This window comes from Nicotiana sylvestris, chromosome 3 (genome assembly GCF_000393655.2).
Source record: "Nicotiana sylvestris chromosome 3, ASM39365v2, whole genome shotgun sequence".
NCBI classification, from domain to species: domain Eukaryota; kingdom Viridiplantae; phylum Streptophyta; class Magnoliopsida; order Solanales; family Solanaceae; genus Nicotiana; species Nicotiana sylvestris.
This window is the reverse complement of record NC_091059.1, coordinates 41,249,416-41,267,870: the sequence shown is the minus strand read 5'-3', so window position 1 is coordinate 41,267,870 and position 18,455 is coordinate 41,249,416. Positions and strand designations below refer to the sequence as shown.

The 18,455-nt window shown below is 38.9% G+C and overlaps 2 protein-coding genes across 2 annotated transcripts; one reads left to right on the top strand and one right to left on the bottom strand.

Annotated features, from left to right (window-relative positions):
• The first annotated feature begins 6 nt into the window (after positions 1-6).
• Positions 7-1,226, top strand: LOC138886860 (allene oxide synthase 3-like). Its single transcript, XM_070168548.1, has one exon. It carries the CDS (start codon positions 50-52, stop codon positions 1,040-1,042), a length of 993 nt encoding a protein of 330 aa, XP_070024649.1. The 5' UTR covers positions 7-49; the 3' UTR covers positions 1,043-1,226.
• Positions 1,227-9,273: 8,047 nt separating this feature from the next.
• Positions 9,274-10,119, bottom strand: LOC138887278 (uncharacterized). The gene has a single exon (XM_070169006.1). The coding sequence runs from the start codon at positions 10,117-10,119 to the stop codon at positions 9,274-9,276; it is 846 nt and encodes a 281-aa protein (XP_070025107.1).
• Positions 10,120-18,455: the final 8,336 nt, after the last annotated feature.

Genomic DNA, 18,455 nt, shown 5'->3' with positions numbered 1-18,455 from the left:
CACATTAGCAAACCTGCACAACAGATTCATACCCTTGTTTCTTAGCTCAATGTCTGAGCTATTTACCCATCTTGAACATGAATTGTCAGATAAAGGAGAAGCATACTTCAATACCCTCAGTGATGACATGGCATTTGACTTCCTCTTTCGTTTGTTTTGTGAGAAAAGTCCTTCTGAAACAAGTCTGGGCTCTGATGGGCCCACCTTTCTAAACAAATGGGTGTTCTTTCAGTTAGCTCCATTGATTTCTCTAGGCCTTAAACATGTACCCAACTTCATAGAAGATTTGGTTTTGCACACTTTCCCTCTACCGTTTTTCCCTTTAAAATCTGATTATAAAAAAATATTTGATGTCTTTTACAAGTCCATGGGGTCTATTCTAGATGAAGCTGAGAAGCTTGGACTGAAAAGAGATGAAGCATGCCATAACTTTATTTTTTTAGCAGGGTTCAATTCTTATGGTGGCATGAAAGTTTTCTTCCCAGCTTTGATCAGGTGGGTTGGAGCAGCAGGAGAGAGTTTACACCGTCGTCTCACCGATGAAATCAGGACCGCTGTTAAAGAAGAAGGTGGGGTCACCTTTTCAGCATTGAATAGGATGAGTCTGACAAAGTCTGTGGTGTATGAGACACTAAGAATAGAGCCCCCAGTTCCGTTTCAAACTGCAAAGGCCAGAGAAGATGTCATCATCCATAGCCATGATTCATCATTCTTGATCAAGAAAGATGAAATAATATTTGGGTATCAGCCATTGGCCACAAAGGACCCTATGATATTTGATAACCCTGAGGAGTTTATTGCAGATAGATTTGTGGGCGATAAAGAGGAATTGATAAAGTATGTGTACTGGTCAAATGGTAAAGAGTCAGATGATTCAACAGTAGATGATAAACAATGTCCTGGTAAGAATCTGGTGGTGCTCTTGGGAAGGTTAATGTTGGTAGAGTTTTTCCTGCGTTATGATACTTTTGAGATCGAATTTGGAAGGCTGCTGCTTGGTTCCAAGGTGACTTTCAAGTCAGTAACCAAGGCGACATCATAAATTATCTTTTGCTTTACGCTGGATCAGCTGTTGTGACTTCATGTTAAATCGATTTATTAATATGTTTTAATGTTAGCATATGTACTTTAACAACTATAGTTGTTGATGTCATTTTAAATTGGTTTGTAAGTGATAAAATCAAGTAAATATGCTGTATATATACCATGAATAAGTATTGTCTTTCTGTTGGGCTGTTTCTGTTACTACTGCTGTATATTTACCTATAGATGCTACTATGTCTATGCAACTAGTGGCTTCCATTTAGCAGAACTGAGCATGAAGTTTGAGTGCCATGCTAGAGTCAACTGTTTAACCAAAAATTGGGATTTTGGTCAAAGCTTATTTTAGAAGAACTCGGTTACTGATAATCAAATAGAAATAAGAATAATTGAAAAATAATAACTGAATATAATGCAAAGTAAACCAATGTATTCCAATAGTATTTCGTGTCCTTATAAATGATCAGTCTTCTCCTTTTATAGTTATCTTTAGGTAATACGTTTTGTTTCTGCCATAATAGAGTCATTATTGACAATTAATGGCATTTAATGGCCTGTAACGTTACAATTGGTAATCATATTTGATTCACTACAGATTCCTTAACGTTTTTCGTATTTAATGCCAATAATACGTATCTATACCTCTTTTACTATCAGATTCATTCTCTTTAATCATAAAGAGGTTCGAGCGTCTATCTTTCTGAATATTTGTCTGTGCCTATTGAAGCTCGTGCCTCTTTGATCATTCTTTGTCACCTATCCTCCTTTGACTGGTCCACGTGTCATGACATATCATCTTATAATAAATTCCATATATGAACTTAATTTTTCCCAATACAGATAGTCCCCCCCCCTTTACTTGCCATTTATTCATCAATAGAATATTTGAGAAGTGGATCTCATTAAAGCGAGAATATTTGCCGCCATTAACTCTTCCCTGGAACTGATATTTCATCTGTCACTTTCATTTAATGTTCGTGACATGTGGCGTCTCCCGGTTAGCTCTGCAATCTTTCAGCGTCTTTTAAGGTTTTTTAACGGATCACCAATTACGAAACCATAGTTCTCATAATGACATTTCCATCATTGCATCTTTTCCTTTGACGGTTGCTTATAAATATAATTTTTTACCTTTGTCTTTTTCACAAAAGTTTAGAGTATTCAATTCTAATTTTCTTCTTCCTCGTACTACTATGTCTTCTTCAAACCCTAACCCTTGGAGAGTCCCCATTGTTGACAACCTTCCTCTTGCTCCTGTTAGAAGTAGAAGAAGGGGAAGGCTTCGTAGTCTAGGGTCTTCTTCATCACGAGACCTCTCTATTCCTTCATCGAGTTCTACTCCACCTTCTAGAACCAGGGGTTCACTTTCTCAAAGATCTTCATCTAGGACTAAAGAACCCACTGAACCTCTTCGTGAACCTTTAGTGGATGAAATTGTTCCTGCAGAACTATCTTTCTACAATGATAGAGAATCCATCAGAAACCAACTGTCTTCATTAGATCGTGTTGACATCTACCTAACTCAAATTACTGAAGGCCTGATTTCTGTAGTTTGTAGAGACTGCCATTGGAGTAATGACTTCTCCATTATAATCCCCAATGCGAACCAAAGAATCACCTCTTATTTAACTGGGTTTTCTTTTGTTTATACATACCCTTTCACGTTGGGTTTTAAACTTGCTATTGACCCTGTTATCCTTGAATTCTGTCACTTTTTCAATGTTTGCTTAAGACAAATTGCCCCTATCGTGTGGAGGGCTGTTGCTTGCTTGCGGCATTTGGCCAACATGGCTGGTATGACTTTTATATTTTTTCATTTAATCCATCTCTATTCTCCCAAACTCTTTCGCCAAGGAATCTTTACTTTAGTAGCAAGAAGCAAAAGAGTTCTGGTTAGACCAGAAAACGATAAAGACCGTGGGTGGTATGCCAGGTTCGTCGCTGCCCCCACCATTGGTTTAGTGGGTAAAGAGAATGTTCCCTTCCCTAAGAAGTGGAATTTTGCACGTGAGTTTTCTTCTTAATAACTTTCTCATTCCTTTTTCTCAATTTTGATGGTCGTCATTTTAATTTCCTCTTCCTTTTCAGTAACCATGGGGGTTGTCGATGAAACTCCCAACTTTCGTGGTTGGGTAGAAAAGCTATTAAATGTTGCTCCGATGGATGGTAGGTCCTGGAAAAACTATTCTCATCGGTTTGGTTGGAGAGTGAAAACTCACGGTAAATGCTTCTTTCCCTCATATTCTTTGCTTTTCTGTTTACTTCTTTCTTTAGAAATTACTTTGACCCTTCTTGTTGTCAGGGTTTCCTATTTGATGCATAAGTGCTGAGGCCGTCGTAGCTTCCAAAATTTCTTTGGAAAGAGCCCAAGAGATAATTTTGGGTTCTTCATCAAAAAGGAAAGCTATTGTTGATCAATACTCTGAAGAGGAGGAAGAACAAGACGGGGGTTCTTTGATAAAAAGGCCACGGGCTAGAAGATGCATTATTTCAGATGATGAAGCATCTTTCCCTCATTATATTCCTTCCACTGAGCCTGTTGAAGCCTCGTTGGTGATTTCCGATGATGATACTCCCGCGGTTGCTCATGATTCTGTTGATCAACTTTTTGCTCGTGGGTTCGATAATGAAAATTTGGGTCCAGTTTCTGACGAAGTGCCCCTTGCCTCTTTTTCCATGTCTGTCCCTATGACATCTTCTCTACCTACCGTGACTGTTGCTGCTCTGCCCCAGGCTGTTTTGATTCCTTCCATAGTTCCTCCTACAACTGTTCAACACACTAAGGTAGGTTCCTCAATTGGAAGTGGACCTATGAAATAGGTTATCATTGAGGTCCCTGCCGATGGTAATCTTTTGAGAAAATCAGGTTAGGTTGATGTGTGGTTAAAACCCCTGATTGGTCCAATCGAGAGAGCCATGCTTGAGAGCTACAACTCTTTAACTTGGATGAAAGACATAATACAATCATCATTAAAGGTATTCCTTTTAATGATTTACTTATTCCCTTTTTATTAAGGTTCTTACCTTTTTCTCTTTCCTTTTTAGATCAACCTCGTTGGTACAGAAATGTTGAAGAGGGTTTCTCAAATGGAGAAATTAATGCATGAGTATCATGTTGAGGCAGACAACTAGAGAGAACAATATGAAAGCCTTCAAATTGATATGGAAGTGTTAGAAGAGAGCGAGTGCACCTTAGAGCAGCAGTTGAGGGTTTTAACTTTAGAATTGGCGGTTGAAAGAGCTTCCTAAAATCAAGCTGGTAAAGACAAGAATCTTAACGAAACTTCTTTTTTCGAGCAACTCTCCAAGGCTAGCAAAGAAATCAGAGAGTTGAGGGCTATCTTAAATGAGAAAGAAGTGTATACCGGTAAACTTGTGCAAACTCAGACTCAGACTCAAGAAGACCCTTGGGAGTCTTCTGATAAGGTTCGTTCCGTAGAAAGTTCAAATGTTTCTCTTCAAACTTCTTATGATTATGCCTTGGCTGAGAATAAAAAGCTTAAAAGTGACATTTCTGAATGGGAAAAATATTACGAGATTCTTGAAGACAAGACCGCAATTGAAGTGAGTTGGGCGTTTTTGAATACTCGCCATGATACCCTTGCGGAGGTTAGCCAAAAGAACTTTAACTTGGAAGCTGAGTTAGCTAAAATAAGAGAAACTATTGAAAAAACTCAACAGAGCCAAGACTTTCCCTCTACCGTGGCTGAAACTTCTGAAAATATTAAAGATGATATAGGTACGGTAGGTGTTCCAATTCCTTCAAGCCAACTTGAGCCTACTACTGCTGATGACCCTGCTTTGGTTCCTTCTTCAACTCCTCAGTGACAAGTTTAGGATGTGTGACTCTTTTTTTTTGGTGGAATGTGGTTATAACCCTTGGTCCCATTTGAGGGTTTGTTGAAAACATCAAGTCCCCAGACCTTTTTTCGGGGCGTTTTGTATAAGTGACTCTTAGTTTATGACTAAGTTCATACTTAGTCTAAACATTTTAATATTAAGAAGTTTTCGTAGTTATTTTGAACTTCTGTTTTGCATATTCTTGCCTTTATATTTAATGACTTATTGAATAATTTGCACTTTTATTTTATAAAATGCTCTCTTAACTTAATGGATGTTTAAATCAATCATGAATTTTATAAAAGAGGGCCCTTTTATATTCGACACTTAATGAAAAAGACGTCTCAACTTCATAATGGTGTAAATGTACGACAAAAGAAATAGGAATACACATGTTTCTTGAAATAACTTTGATAAGTTTTCAGTTGAACTTTGTCAAGTTTTAAATAACACCTTACATGTATTTAAATAACTTCTATAACTTTTTCGTAACTGTTTTCTTTACAACAAATTTCAAAAAAGAAAATAAAACACAAGGTTTTTATTTATAACCCGTTTCAGTACATTGCCTTTAACCTAACTGTGATAAGGTTTTCTTTGGCTTTGGCTCGTAACTTTGCTCTGCACTTGACTCATTCAATGAGTAAACTTTTCAGGTTTGAACTTTGATTATTTCCCAGTCTTCTTTGAATTATTTATACATATGTCTATGTATATTATATAGTCCCCCAAGTGTTTGAGCTTTGATGTATGAAGTCCCGAGCACTTGATTACTTCTCTTATTTGGTCCTTTTCCTGAAAAGGAATAAAATATACGGGACTCGGAGGTACGATTATAGATGAAGACTGCTTAACCTATCTTAATTTCTATCAGAATAGTTGTAACCTTAGACCGGGAATTTATTCTCTTCCACGTGCCTTGCAGGTCGTGATTCATCATTTAGTGCAGGATAGCTTTTTGCCTATCATCTAAAACTGTTAGTAAAATTTTAACAATTCAAAAATAAAATTATAAAATGAGGATACCTGACCATGGGTACTCCTTAGAAATAGTATCTCTTCAGGTGAACGACATTCCAATGTGAAGGTAATATCTTGCCATCCATTGTTTCCAACTCGTATGCTCTTTTCCCCGCGATACAGTGAATCTTGTAAGGTCCTTCCCAGGTTGGACTTAATTTTCCCTCATTAGCCGCTTTCGTGGATTGAAAAACTTTCTTGAGTACGAAGTCCCCAATCTTGAAGTATCTTAGACGAGCTTTCCGATTATAGTATCGTTCCATGACTTGTTTTTGTGCTGCCATTCTTAATAATGCAGCTTCCCTTTTCCCTTCAAGTAAATCAAGGTTTATACGCATTTCTTCTTCATTGGATTCTCTGACACTTGCGTGTACCTTGTGCTTGGCTCCCCTATCTCAATTGGAATTAAGGTTTTAGATCCGTACACCAATAAGAAAGGTGTTTCACCCGTGCTTGTTTTTGCTGTGGTGCGGTATGCCCATAAAAAACAAGTAGCAATTTTGGCCAATTATCTTTGGATTCTTCCAATCGTTTCTACAAATTGTTAATAATGACTTTATTTGTTGATTCAGCTTGTCCATTACCCACCGGATGGTAAGGCATTGAGGTAATCATTTTAATCTCCCAACTTTGAAAACATTCTGTGATTTGTGTGCCTATAAATTGTAGGTCATTATCACACATGATTTCCTTTGGTACACCGAATCGACATATGATATTTCGCCAAATGAAATCTCTAACTTCTTTTTCTCATACCTATTTAAATGCTCCTGCTTCTACCCATTTAGTAAAGTAGTCAGTGAGTACAAGCAGGAATTTTACCTTGCCTTTTGCTTGTGGTAGTAGACCCACGATGTCCATCCCCCATTTCATAAAAGGTCATGGTGCAATGACCGGATGTAGCAACTTCGCAGGTCTATGCATGTTGTTACCATATCTTTGACACTTATCACATTTAGCCACGAAATTATCCGCTTCTTCTTCCATTTTGGGCCAATAATAGCCTTCTCTAATCATGGTTCTTACCAGTGATCTTCCTCCTGCATGATTTCCACAATTCCCCTCGTGTATTTCTCTCATCACATATTCCGTTTCAGAAGGCCCGAGGCATCTTGCTAAGGAACCACCGAACATTGATTGCCTTGCTTTAAACAGTACCGAGTAGCCTTTTTACGAAGTGCATGAGCCTTTTTCTTGTCTTCAGGAACGGTTCCATACTGCAAAGAAATGACAATCTCGTTCCTCTAATACCAGGTTAAATTATTGAAATTTACCTCATTTTGTCTGGATCGATTACTGAATGAAACAAATGATTTACAGAAGCATTTTTGTTGCTCGTCACGTCCGCCGCAAATGCGAGATTGGCTATGGAGTCTGCCTCAACATTTTCCTCTCTTGGTATCTACGTAACTTTCCAGGTTTGGAATTCCCTAATAAAATTTCGTACATTCTCTAAGTACTGATGCATTCGTGCTTCCCTGGCTGTATAAGTCCCCAACATTTGATTAACTACGAGCTTCGAATCGCTTTTGATTACGATCTAATTAATGCCAAGTTCACGTGCCAGTTCTAAACCTACAATCAAAGCTTCATACTCTGCCTCATTGTTAGTTATAGGATGATATTTTATGGCTTGTCGAATGGTTTTACTCGTAGGTGGTACGAAAACAATTCCTAAACCTGCCCCCTTCACATTAGATGAGCCTTCAGTAAATAAGGTCTAAATTCCCGGATTAGACCCATTAAACACTTGTAGTTCCTTTTCAGCTTCTAATTGTATCCCATGTCTAAAATCAACCAAAAAATCTGCTAACACCTGAGATTTTATTGCGGTTCTAGGTTGTTATGTGATGTCGTATTCACTCAATTCTATGGCCCACTTCGCTAACCTACCTGATAACTAATGTTTGTGTAATATATTACGCAATGGATAAGCATTTACTACAGAAATAGGGTGGCATTGAAAATAAGGCCTTAGTTTTCTAGATGCCATGATTAGTGCAAGTGAAAGCTTTTCTAATTGAGGATACTGCGTCTCCGCATCTAATAATGATTTGCTAATATAATAAATTGGAGACTGTTTACCTTGGTCTTTATGAACTAAAATAGCACTCACCGCTACTTCTGAAACAACTAAATAAATAAGTAACCTTTCCCCGACCTTCGGTTTTGCAAGCAACGGTGGATTTAACAGGTATGCCTTCAGGTTTTTGAGCGCTTGTTGACACTCTTCGGACCATTCGAACTGGTCTTGATTTTTAAGAGCCAAAAAGAATTTAAAGCATTTTTCTGATGACTTGGAAATAAATCTTCCCAATGCTGCAATCCTTCCCGTTAGTCTCTGCACCTCTTTTTTATTTGTAAGCACGTTAGGAATATCTTCAATAGCTTTAATCTGCGCGGGATTTACTTCAATACTATAGTTAGAAATAAGAAAACCCAAAAACTTACCTGATGAAACGCCGAATGCACATTTCTCGAGATTTAGCTTCATATTAAATTTTTTAAGATCTGAAATGTATCAGACAAGTGCGATATATGATCTCCTGATTGTTGAGATTTGATAAGCATATCATCTACGTAGACTTCCATAGTTTTTCCTAAATGTTCTTGGAACATTCTGGTCACCAATCTTTGATATGTGGCACCAGTGTTTTTGAGACCAAAAGGCATTACTTTGTAACAGTAAGTCCCCCTGTCTGTTATAAATGAAGTTTTTTCTTCATCTAGAGGATCCATTTTTATCTGATTGTACAGTGAATACTCATCTAAAAAGCTTAACAATTCATGTCTTGCAGTAGCATCAATCAGTTGATCTATATGTGGTAATGGAAAAGAATCTTTAGGACAGGCTTTGTTAAGGTCGGTGTAATCTACACAATCTCGCCATTTGCCATTCTTTTTCGGTACTACGACAGTATTGGCTAACCAATTAGGATACTTTACCTCGCGGATAGACTCGATTTTTAATAGTTTTTGAACCCTATCTTGAATTACCTCATTTTTTAAAGTCCCCGGCTTTCTCTTTTTTTGCTTGACAGGCGGATACGATGGATCTTCATTTAACTTGTGAGTCATTACTTCCAGGGGTATTCCTGTTATATCAGAATGGGACCAGGCAAAACAATCCACATTAGTTTTTAAAAATTCAATCAACATACCTTTCGTGTCGTGGCTTAAGTTGGCCCCATTGTAGACTTTCCTTTCAGGCCATTGTGCAAATAACTCTACAGCCTCCAGTTCTTCAATTGTTGTTTTGATATTTTCATTTTCTTCTAGTTATTGAATGGAATCGAGCCTTGAGTCTATATCTATTCGCCCTTGATCAGTTGAGGCTTGTGTCATGGTATCCTCAATTGGATTTTGTAATTGCTACTTTTCTTCGTTTTTCGTAGTTGAATCTGATACAGAATTGATGCTCCTAGATGTCTGTTGATCCCCACGGATTTGACATATTCCCCATGGTGATGGAAATTTAATAACTTGATGTAAGGTAGACGGGACAACATCTATCTCGTGGATCCAAGGTCTCCCGAGAATCTTATTGTAAGCCATTTCTATCTCTATAACCTGAAATTTCATATCTTTGACAACCCCTTCTGCGAATGTTGCAAGTGTTACCTCCATTTTTGTCACAACACTTGAATTATCGAATCCAGACAAGGTATGTGCCTTAGGTACTAGCTTATCTTCAACTTGCATCTCGTTTAGCACTCTTAGCAAAATAATGTTCACAGAACTACCTAGATCAATCAAAACTCGTTTTACATTAGTATCATGTACAAGTAGAGAGATTACCAGTGCATCGTTGTGTGAGGTTAATACGCCGTACGCATTTGCATCATAAAATGTAATACTTTCTTCCTCCAAAACATGTCGGACCCGCTTCCTGTAGGTAATTGTAACTTTAGAAACTTTATTGGTCGTTGTATATGTTACGCCTTTGATTTCTTCGCCCCCGCTTATAACATTAACGGTCATTTTCGGAGAATGTGGTTTAGGAGGCTCATGTATGTTCTTCATGTATGCTTGTTTACCTTTTTCACTTAATAGTTCGGTGAGATACCCTTGCTTCAATAGATGGTCGACTTCTCCTTGTAGCAATCTACAATCTGCTATTTTATGACTATGATCGTTGTGAAATTCACACCAATGGTCAGGATTACGTTTATTTGGATTTGATCTCATTTCTTTTGGCCACCGCACCTTATTACCCATGCTTCTTAATACAGTTACTAACTCTAAAGTGCTAATATTGAAATTTTAACTGCCAAATCTTGCTTTCAAGTTTCTATCATCATCTCGTGTCTCTCTCGTGTTTCGATCGTTTCCAAACCTCGATGATGAACCCGACTCTCTATTCCTCGATCTAAGATCATACCTTGAATTTTCTTGCTTTGATCATGAGTCTTTTCCTGCTGGGCCCATATATGGTTCGTATCTATTTTTACATGGACCTTTTTTCGGTTTCTGCATGTCTTGAACTCACCTTCTCCTCTTTTTGAGATCTGGAGATAGTATCTTCTTCTATCATTAGCTTCGTGTTGTATATATTGTAAACGTCATTCCAGGTTGTTGCTGGAAATTTACACAGACTTTCCTTGAATCGTCTCGTGGCTTCTGAGCTTTTCTCATTCAAAAATTACTAGCAAAAGCCATAGCTGCCCAGTTATCAGGTACGTGTGGTAACGTCATTCTTTCACGCTGGAACCTATCCACAAACTTTCTAAGCAACTCTGAATCTCCTTGCTTTATTTTGAAAATATCTTCTATTATTTTTTTCAACTTTTTGAGCTCCCGAATGCGCTTTGATAAATGAATCTGCAAGGTCAGCAAAAGAATTTATAGAATTTTCGGGTAAGAGGGAATACCATGTCAATGCTCCCTTGGTGAGCATTTCACCAAATTTCTTGACCAATACTGATTCGATTTATTGTTTGGTTAAATAGTTGCCTTTCACACCAGTTGTGAATGCAGTCACATGGTCTCGTGGATTAGTTGTGCCATCATACTTTGGAATATCAGGTATTTTGAACTTCTTTGGGATTGGCACCGGAGCAGCACTAGGCTTCAATGGTTGTTGTGAGTATTTATCCATGTCTATTCCTTTGATTACAGGTGGTACTCCAGGTATTTGCTCGATGCAATTGCTTTCTTCCTTGAGCTGCTTCTGCAGGGTTAGAACTAAATTTTGTAAATCAAAATTAACTATGTTACTTGGTTCGCCATCACGAGACTCACTTGGAGTTCCACCAATGCTTGAATGAACGAGCCTAGAACGTGGGTTTTCCAAAGTATTCTGATTCGTAGTTGATGTTGGTGGTGCAATTGGCAACTGGCTGGTAAAAGCACGGAGAGCATTACGGACTTGTTGAGCAATTAGATTTTTTAGGGCATCATTGAGTGCTTGTTCGTTCGCAACTCCAGCATTTTTATTTGCCTCAAATCCGTTATGGTTCACAATCCCGTTATTTATTTCAGAGCCATCTGGAGTTCCTTCTCGTGACTGACGTTGTGAATCACGCGGTGAGGGAGGTGGGGTCCTGTCACCCGCATCATTCTCCTGTTGTTGTGGATCTTATTGGTTGTTGTCGTTGTTATTCGACATGGTAATTTTTTTTATGAAAGAATTCATTAAGAAAGCAAACGATTATCAGATTCCCGGTAGCAAAACCAATTTGTTTAACCAAAAATTGGGATTTCGGTCAAAGCTTATTTTAGAAGAACTCGGGTTACTGATAATGAAATAGAAATAAGAATAATTAAAAAATAATAACTTAATATGATGCAAAGTAAACCAATGTATTCCAATAGTATTTCGTGTCCTTACAAATGATCAGTCTTCTCCTTTTATAGCTATCTTTAGGTAGTACGTTTTGTTTCTGCCATAATAGAGTTATTATTGACAATTAATGGCATTTAATGGACTGTAACGTTACAATTGGTAATCATATTTGATTCACTACAGATTCCTTAACGTTTTCCGTATTTAATGCCAATAATACGTATCTATGCCTCTTTTTCTATTAGATTCATTCTCTTTAATCATAAAGAGGTTTGAGCGTCTATCTTTCTGAATATCTGCTCGTGCCTATTGAAGCTCGTGCCTCTTTGATCATTCTTTGTCACCTATCCTCCTTTGACTGGTCCACATGTCATGACGTGTCATCTTATAATAAATTCCATATGTGAACTTAATCTTTCCTAATACAGCAACCTCGGCAAAGCCTAAATGAATTTATACAGATCTTAACAAAAAATATTTGAGTCCCATCTTGGGCAGGAAACGTAATTCGAAAAAGTGAAAAAACGCTAAAAACCAACCGAAATTGATCGATAAGAAAAAATGACCAGCTTAAGCAGAATAAGCAAATATATTTTAACTAATAAAACCGACCGATATCGGTCAATTTTTTATTAGGACAAAACCCTTGAAATTTAGTTTCCATTATATTTGATCGGTACTTTTAACAGATTTTTTCCCCAAGAAACCGAGCGAAATAGTCGGTTGTTATTTAAGGAGTAAAAAAAGTAATTGAATTGAGATATGGATATCTTCTCTCTCATCAAAAACCCTAGTGACTACACCGTAGGAATATGGCACCTTCATGGCCTCTCCGGCCACTGGCTGGCTGCCTCTGGCAGCTGATCAGCCGTCTACATTTCCCACACAACTTATACAAACATCATACCAAATCCTAATGATACCCAATTGTAGAAGAATCTATTAAAATCAGTTGCATTAAATGTTCCTATGTAATATAGTACGCCTCTTTCCATTAAATCTATCGGTTTCTGCATCGAAAACCTATTATCAAATGGAAGAAGCGTGAAGTACAACAGGCAACCATCCAACAAAAGCTACTATACGCAATTTTTAGTACGTTTTCTTGTGGCAAGTCGGATCTATATGAATTGCACAAAGTTATTGTATACGGTTAAAATCGGTCCTACACGATTTTACTATTTGATCAAGATCTAGGAGTTGCATCGAGGGTTGGCCTCGTAGTGGATTAGATCAAAGCACGAAGATAAGGTACTGAGTTCGAGAATCAAGGTGCCTGTCGAGATCGAGACTGGCAGCGATCGATACCAAATAGGGCAGACTTCGAGCAAAGTGCAATAATAGAAAAGCGAGATATCCGTGATTGGTCGAAGATCATGACGGAAATCTCAGGAACAGATCAAATCAAGGGCGGTTGTTTAGGCTAATCATGTGATTTACTTCCACAATTAGTATTGTACCATATGTGGATTATGTACTTTATAAAGAGTGTTCTAGTTACTTTGAAAGCACCTTACATTCACGCATATCAAAGCAATAAAATACTTTCTATCTTATATTCTTTTTCATCAGATTGATATATTTTCAACTGTTCTTGCATCGATCAGTTCGAGGGTATTCAAACTCGAGAGCTGAATTCCGTTCAAATACTGGTTTGCTTTATCTTATTGTTAATTTCTATTACTAATCTTCATATTCATCAATTGATATTAGGTGAAATCACACATCCTTAAACCTACATTATAAGTTTAATTGTTATTCGATTTTTAGGGTAAACAGTTTGGCGCCCCCCGTAGGACTAAGGATAATAATGATTGCATGTTATTAATCCTCATAACACGCACTGCTTTACGCTTGTTCTTGTAAGTGTCTTTTATTTTAGGAATCAACATGCCAAACTTTTAAGTAGCACCCACTTACAAAGACAATGACCTTGGTCTTCATGACGAGAACGAGAACATAGTCGCCCCGGGAAACGGAGTACCTCCATCAACCTCGATGGACCACCAGCCGTAGACCCAGTCGATGTCAGTTCTCATATTGCCATTAATGGGAATTTGGGCATCGACCCTGAAAGTAGCATCCGTAGAGATGCCCGGGCAGCCAATCAGAACGCACAGAGCGGTGAAGAAGGCAGAATTAGCCTTTGACTGATATTTGAAATGTTGCAGACTCAGCAAGTTACAATAGCGCAACTCCAAAATCAGAATCAAGCACCAAGCATAATTGAGCTCGAAACATCACAGGAAGTTATTCATAGGGTCGAACGTGTACCGGAGAAATCAAATGCCAATGGATCGGGGATTGACCCCTCCATTATTAATATGCTCGAGGAGCTCACTAAACGGATCAAATCAGGAGAAAAGAAAATTGAGGCTAATGGCAAAAAGGTAGAAACGTACAACTCACGAGTTGACCAAATATCGGGGGCACCCCGATTCTAAAGGGTTTGGATTCGAAGATGTTTGTGCCGATGCCTTTCCCTCCAAGTGCGGTTCCGAAGACCATCCCGAAGAAATTTTGTATGCCAAAAATTCCCAATATAATGGGACCACCAACCCTAATGAGCACGTTACTCTTATACATATGCAATAAAGGGGAGCGACTTAGAAGACGATGAGATTGAATCTGTTCTATTGAAAAAGTTTAGAGAGACTTTATCGAAAGGGTGATGATATGGTACCACAATTTTCCACCCAATTCCATCAATTCCTTCACCATGCTTGCAGATTCATTCGTAAAGGCACACACCAGAGCAATAAAGGTTGCGAGTAGGAAATTGGACCTCTTCAAAGTGAGACAAAAGGACAATGAAATGTTAAGGGAATTTGTATCTCGGTTCCAGATGGAATGCATGGACCTACCCCCGAGATGATTGGGCTGTTCAAGGTTTGGACGAGTAAAGTTTGATAGCACCACGACAACTAAAGTAGAGTTTAATTAAATATCTAGTTGTGACATGGGCCGATGTACATAACCGATATCAGTCGAAGATTAGGGTCGAGGATGATCAATTGGGAACCCCTTCTGGTTTTGTTTACTCAAATAGGCCCGTCGGCAGAATTCAAAGGGACATGGACAGAGAACCCTGATCAAACAGAGATCGATACCAACCATACAATGCCGATCGTAAAGACAGCGGCCCAGGACATAATCCTGTTCAAAATTATCAAAGGAATGATCAAGGACAGAGCTCCCAAGGGCTCATGAGTAAAAGTGGCTTCAATAAACATGTCAAGCCCACAGAAGCAGCACGACTATTAGAATACAACTTCAGCATCGATGCATCAGGCATAGTATTAACAATTAGACAGATCAAGGATACTAGATGGCCAATCCCCTACAGGCCGATCCAGCTCAAAGGAACCCTAATAAAATATGCAAATACCATTGTACCCATGGGCATAAAATCGAAGTCTTCAGACATCTGAGGGAGAAGGTAGCTCGTTTATTCAACAAGGGTCACCTTCGAGAATTCTTAATTGACTAGGCCACGAATCACTTCAAAAACAGGGATTCGAACTGGCAAAACAAGCAGGAAGAGCCACAACATGTGATTCATATGATCATTGGAGGGGTTGATATTCCTCAAGGACCGGTATTCACACGCACCAAGGTGACGATCACAAGGGAAAAGCAAACCCGGAGCTACTTACCAGAAGAAACCTTGTTTTTCAACGACGAAGATGTAGAAGGGATCAAACAACCTTACAATGACCCAATGGTAATATATATCCTTATGAATAAAATTCAAGTTAAATGTGTGTTGATTGATACAGGTAGCTCCGAAAACATTATTCGATCGAGGGTTGTAGAATAACTCGATCTCCAAGATAAAATCGTGCCCGCAGCTAGAGTACTTAACGACTTCAACATGGCAAGTAAAACCACCAAAGGGGAAATCATTTTGCTAGTGAATGTGGACGGGACTTTCTAGGAAACAAAGTTCCATGTGATTAAGGTAGATATGAGGTACAACGCGCTGCTCGGAAGGCCTTGGATTCATAACATGAGAGCAGTACCCTTGATGCTTCATCTAGTCTTGAAATTCCCAACATAAGAAGAGATTAAAATAGTGTAGGGTGAACAACCCGCCGCCAAAGAAATGTTTGCAATCGATGATGTAGTACCAATATCGGTTCTTTCATCCACAAATAGATCGGAGTCGAAGGGCAAACAAGAATTCAAATAGAAATCACAGTCACCGACCTCGACCCTATCGGAAGAGCAAGAATTCTTCGAGGATGACAATTATATGATGCCTAGAACTTTCATAATCCCCGATGATTTTGATGCAACGAAGTCAATGGTCAAAGAGTTGGAATAGATCGTACTAATCGAGCACTTTCCTGATCGAAAGGTATACCTGGGCACGAGGTTAACTCCCAAGCTTAGGAAAAAACTCGTTCATTTCCTTTTAAATAACATGGATTATTTTGCTTGGTCCCACCTAGATATGACAGGGATCCCGCCAGAGATCACTACGTATCGACTGAGCTTGGACCCGAAGTTCTGCCCGGTAAAACAAAAGAGAAGTCCCCAATCCGAGGTAAAGCATGCATTCATTAAGGACGAGGTAAGAAAACTTCTCAATATAGGATCCATTCGGGAGGTAAAATACCCTGAATGCTTAGCAAACGTAGTTGTTGTCCTTAAAAAGGGAAACAAGATTTGAATGTGCGTAGACTATAAGGATCTAAACAAGGCATGCACAAAAGATTCCTTTCCTTTTCCGAATATTGATTGCACGATCGATGCCATGGCGGGCTACGAGACCCTTAGTTTTCTCAATGCATACTCCGGGTACAATCAAATACAGATGAACCTGGAGGATCAGAAAAAGACTTTGTTCATCACTAAATATGGCACCTATTGCTATAATGTAATGCTGTTTGGACTAAAAAAATGCTGGTGCCACTTACCAATGCCTAGTAAATCGGATGTTGGAAGAACAAATAGGTAAATCAATGGAGATTCATATTGATGATATGCTAGTTAAGTCCCTTCAAGCAGAGGACCATTTGAAACATTTGTAGGAGACCTTAATCCGGAGAAGTGTGCATTCGTGGTCGGTTCGGGCAAGTTCCTCGGCTTTATGGTATCAAATCAGGGAATCGAAACCAATCCTGATAAAATCAAGGGAATCGAAGACATTACAGTTGTTGACACTATCAAAGCTGTACAAAGGTTCACTAGACGCGTAGCCTCCCTGGTTTGATTTATTTTGAGGTCCTCAAATAGGAGCCAACAATGCTTCTCACCGCTTAAAAAAAAGAGCAATTTTGCATGGACCCCAGAATGTCAGCAGGCCTTGGAGGAACTCAAACGATACCTGTCGATCCCACCATTTCTTCACACCCCAAAAGTGGATGAGCAACTTTACTTATACCTAGTGATCTCGGAGATAGCGGTAAGCGGGGTCTTAGCTCGAGAAGAGCAAGGTACATAATTTCCTGTTTATTATGTTAGTCAGAACCTAGGTGAAGCTGAGACCCGCTACCCATACTTAGAAAAATTAGCGCTTGCATTAATAAGAGCCTCTAGGAAATTAAAATCATATTTTTAATGGCACCCAATTTGTGTTGTAACCACTACCCCCTTCACAACATTTTTCACAGGCCCGAACTCTCGGGGCAATTGGTTAAATGGGACGTCGAGATCAGCAGGTATGATATTGAGTATCAATCTCGAACGGCCATCAGGTCTCAAAACTTGGTAGACTTCATGTCCAACTTCACGCCAGCCCTTGTACCCGAGGTCGAAAAAGAACTATTGTTAAAATTGGGTACATCATCGGAGGTGCGGACCCTCTTCACAAATGGCGCTTCAAACGTGAAGGGGTCTGGGCTAGGATTCGTTTTGAAGCCACCCATAGGTAATATAATTATATAGTCTATCAAAACTTCGAAATTGACTAACAATGAAACCGAGTATGAGGCCAAGATTGCAAGTCTCGAGCTAGCTATGAGCTTGGGAGTGGAGGTCATTGAGGCCAAGTGTGACTCCCAACTTGTGGTAAATCAAGTCAATAGAACTTTCGAGGTTCGAGATTATCGAATGCAGAGGTACTTAGACAAATTACAAGTGTCTCTATATCGATTTAAAGAATGGACGTTACTGTACGTACCTTGAGAATAAAATAGCGAGGCCGATGCCCTTGGAAATTTGGGGCCGTCGATCGAAGACGATGAACTTAGCTTGGGGACTGTCGTACAACTTTCAGGGTTAGTAATTGAAGAAAGACATGAAGAAATAAACTCCACAAGTTTAACTTGGGATTGGAGGAATAAGTACATTGAATACCTAAAGAACGGGAATCTTCCATTGGATCCTAAAGAATCGAAGACTCTGTGCATGAAGGTCGTATGGTTCACATTGACCGAGGATGGAACACTGTATAGAAGAATGTTCAATGGACCGTTAGCGAAATGTTTGGGACTAGGAGACACTGACTATGTTCTTCGGGAAATTCACGAGGGCACTTGTGAAAATCATTCTGGTGCAGAATCATTGGTTCACAAAGTCATCATAGTAGGATACTATTGGGCCAATATGGAAAAGGACACTAAAGAATTTGTTCAAAAGTGCGAAAATGTCAAAGGTATGCGCCGATGATCCACCAGCCCGGAGAGCAACTCCACTCAGCCCTATCCTCGTGACCGTTCATGAAATGGGGGATGGATATCATCGGCCCTCTACCATCGGCCCCAGGTAAAGCTAAATTCATTTTGTTTATGGATAACTATTTCTCTAAGTGGGTTGAAGCACT

Bases quoted from the DNA above. Each gene is read 5' to 3' on its own strand.
- LOC138886860 (XM_070168548.1), top strand. From the start codon at position 50: ATGTCTGAGCTATTTACCCATCTTGAACATGAATTGTCAGATAAAGGA.
- LOC138887278 (XM_070169006.1), bottom strand. From the start codon at position 10,119: ATGGGTAATAAGGTGCGGTGGCCAAAAGAAATGAGATCAAATCCAAAT.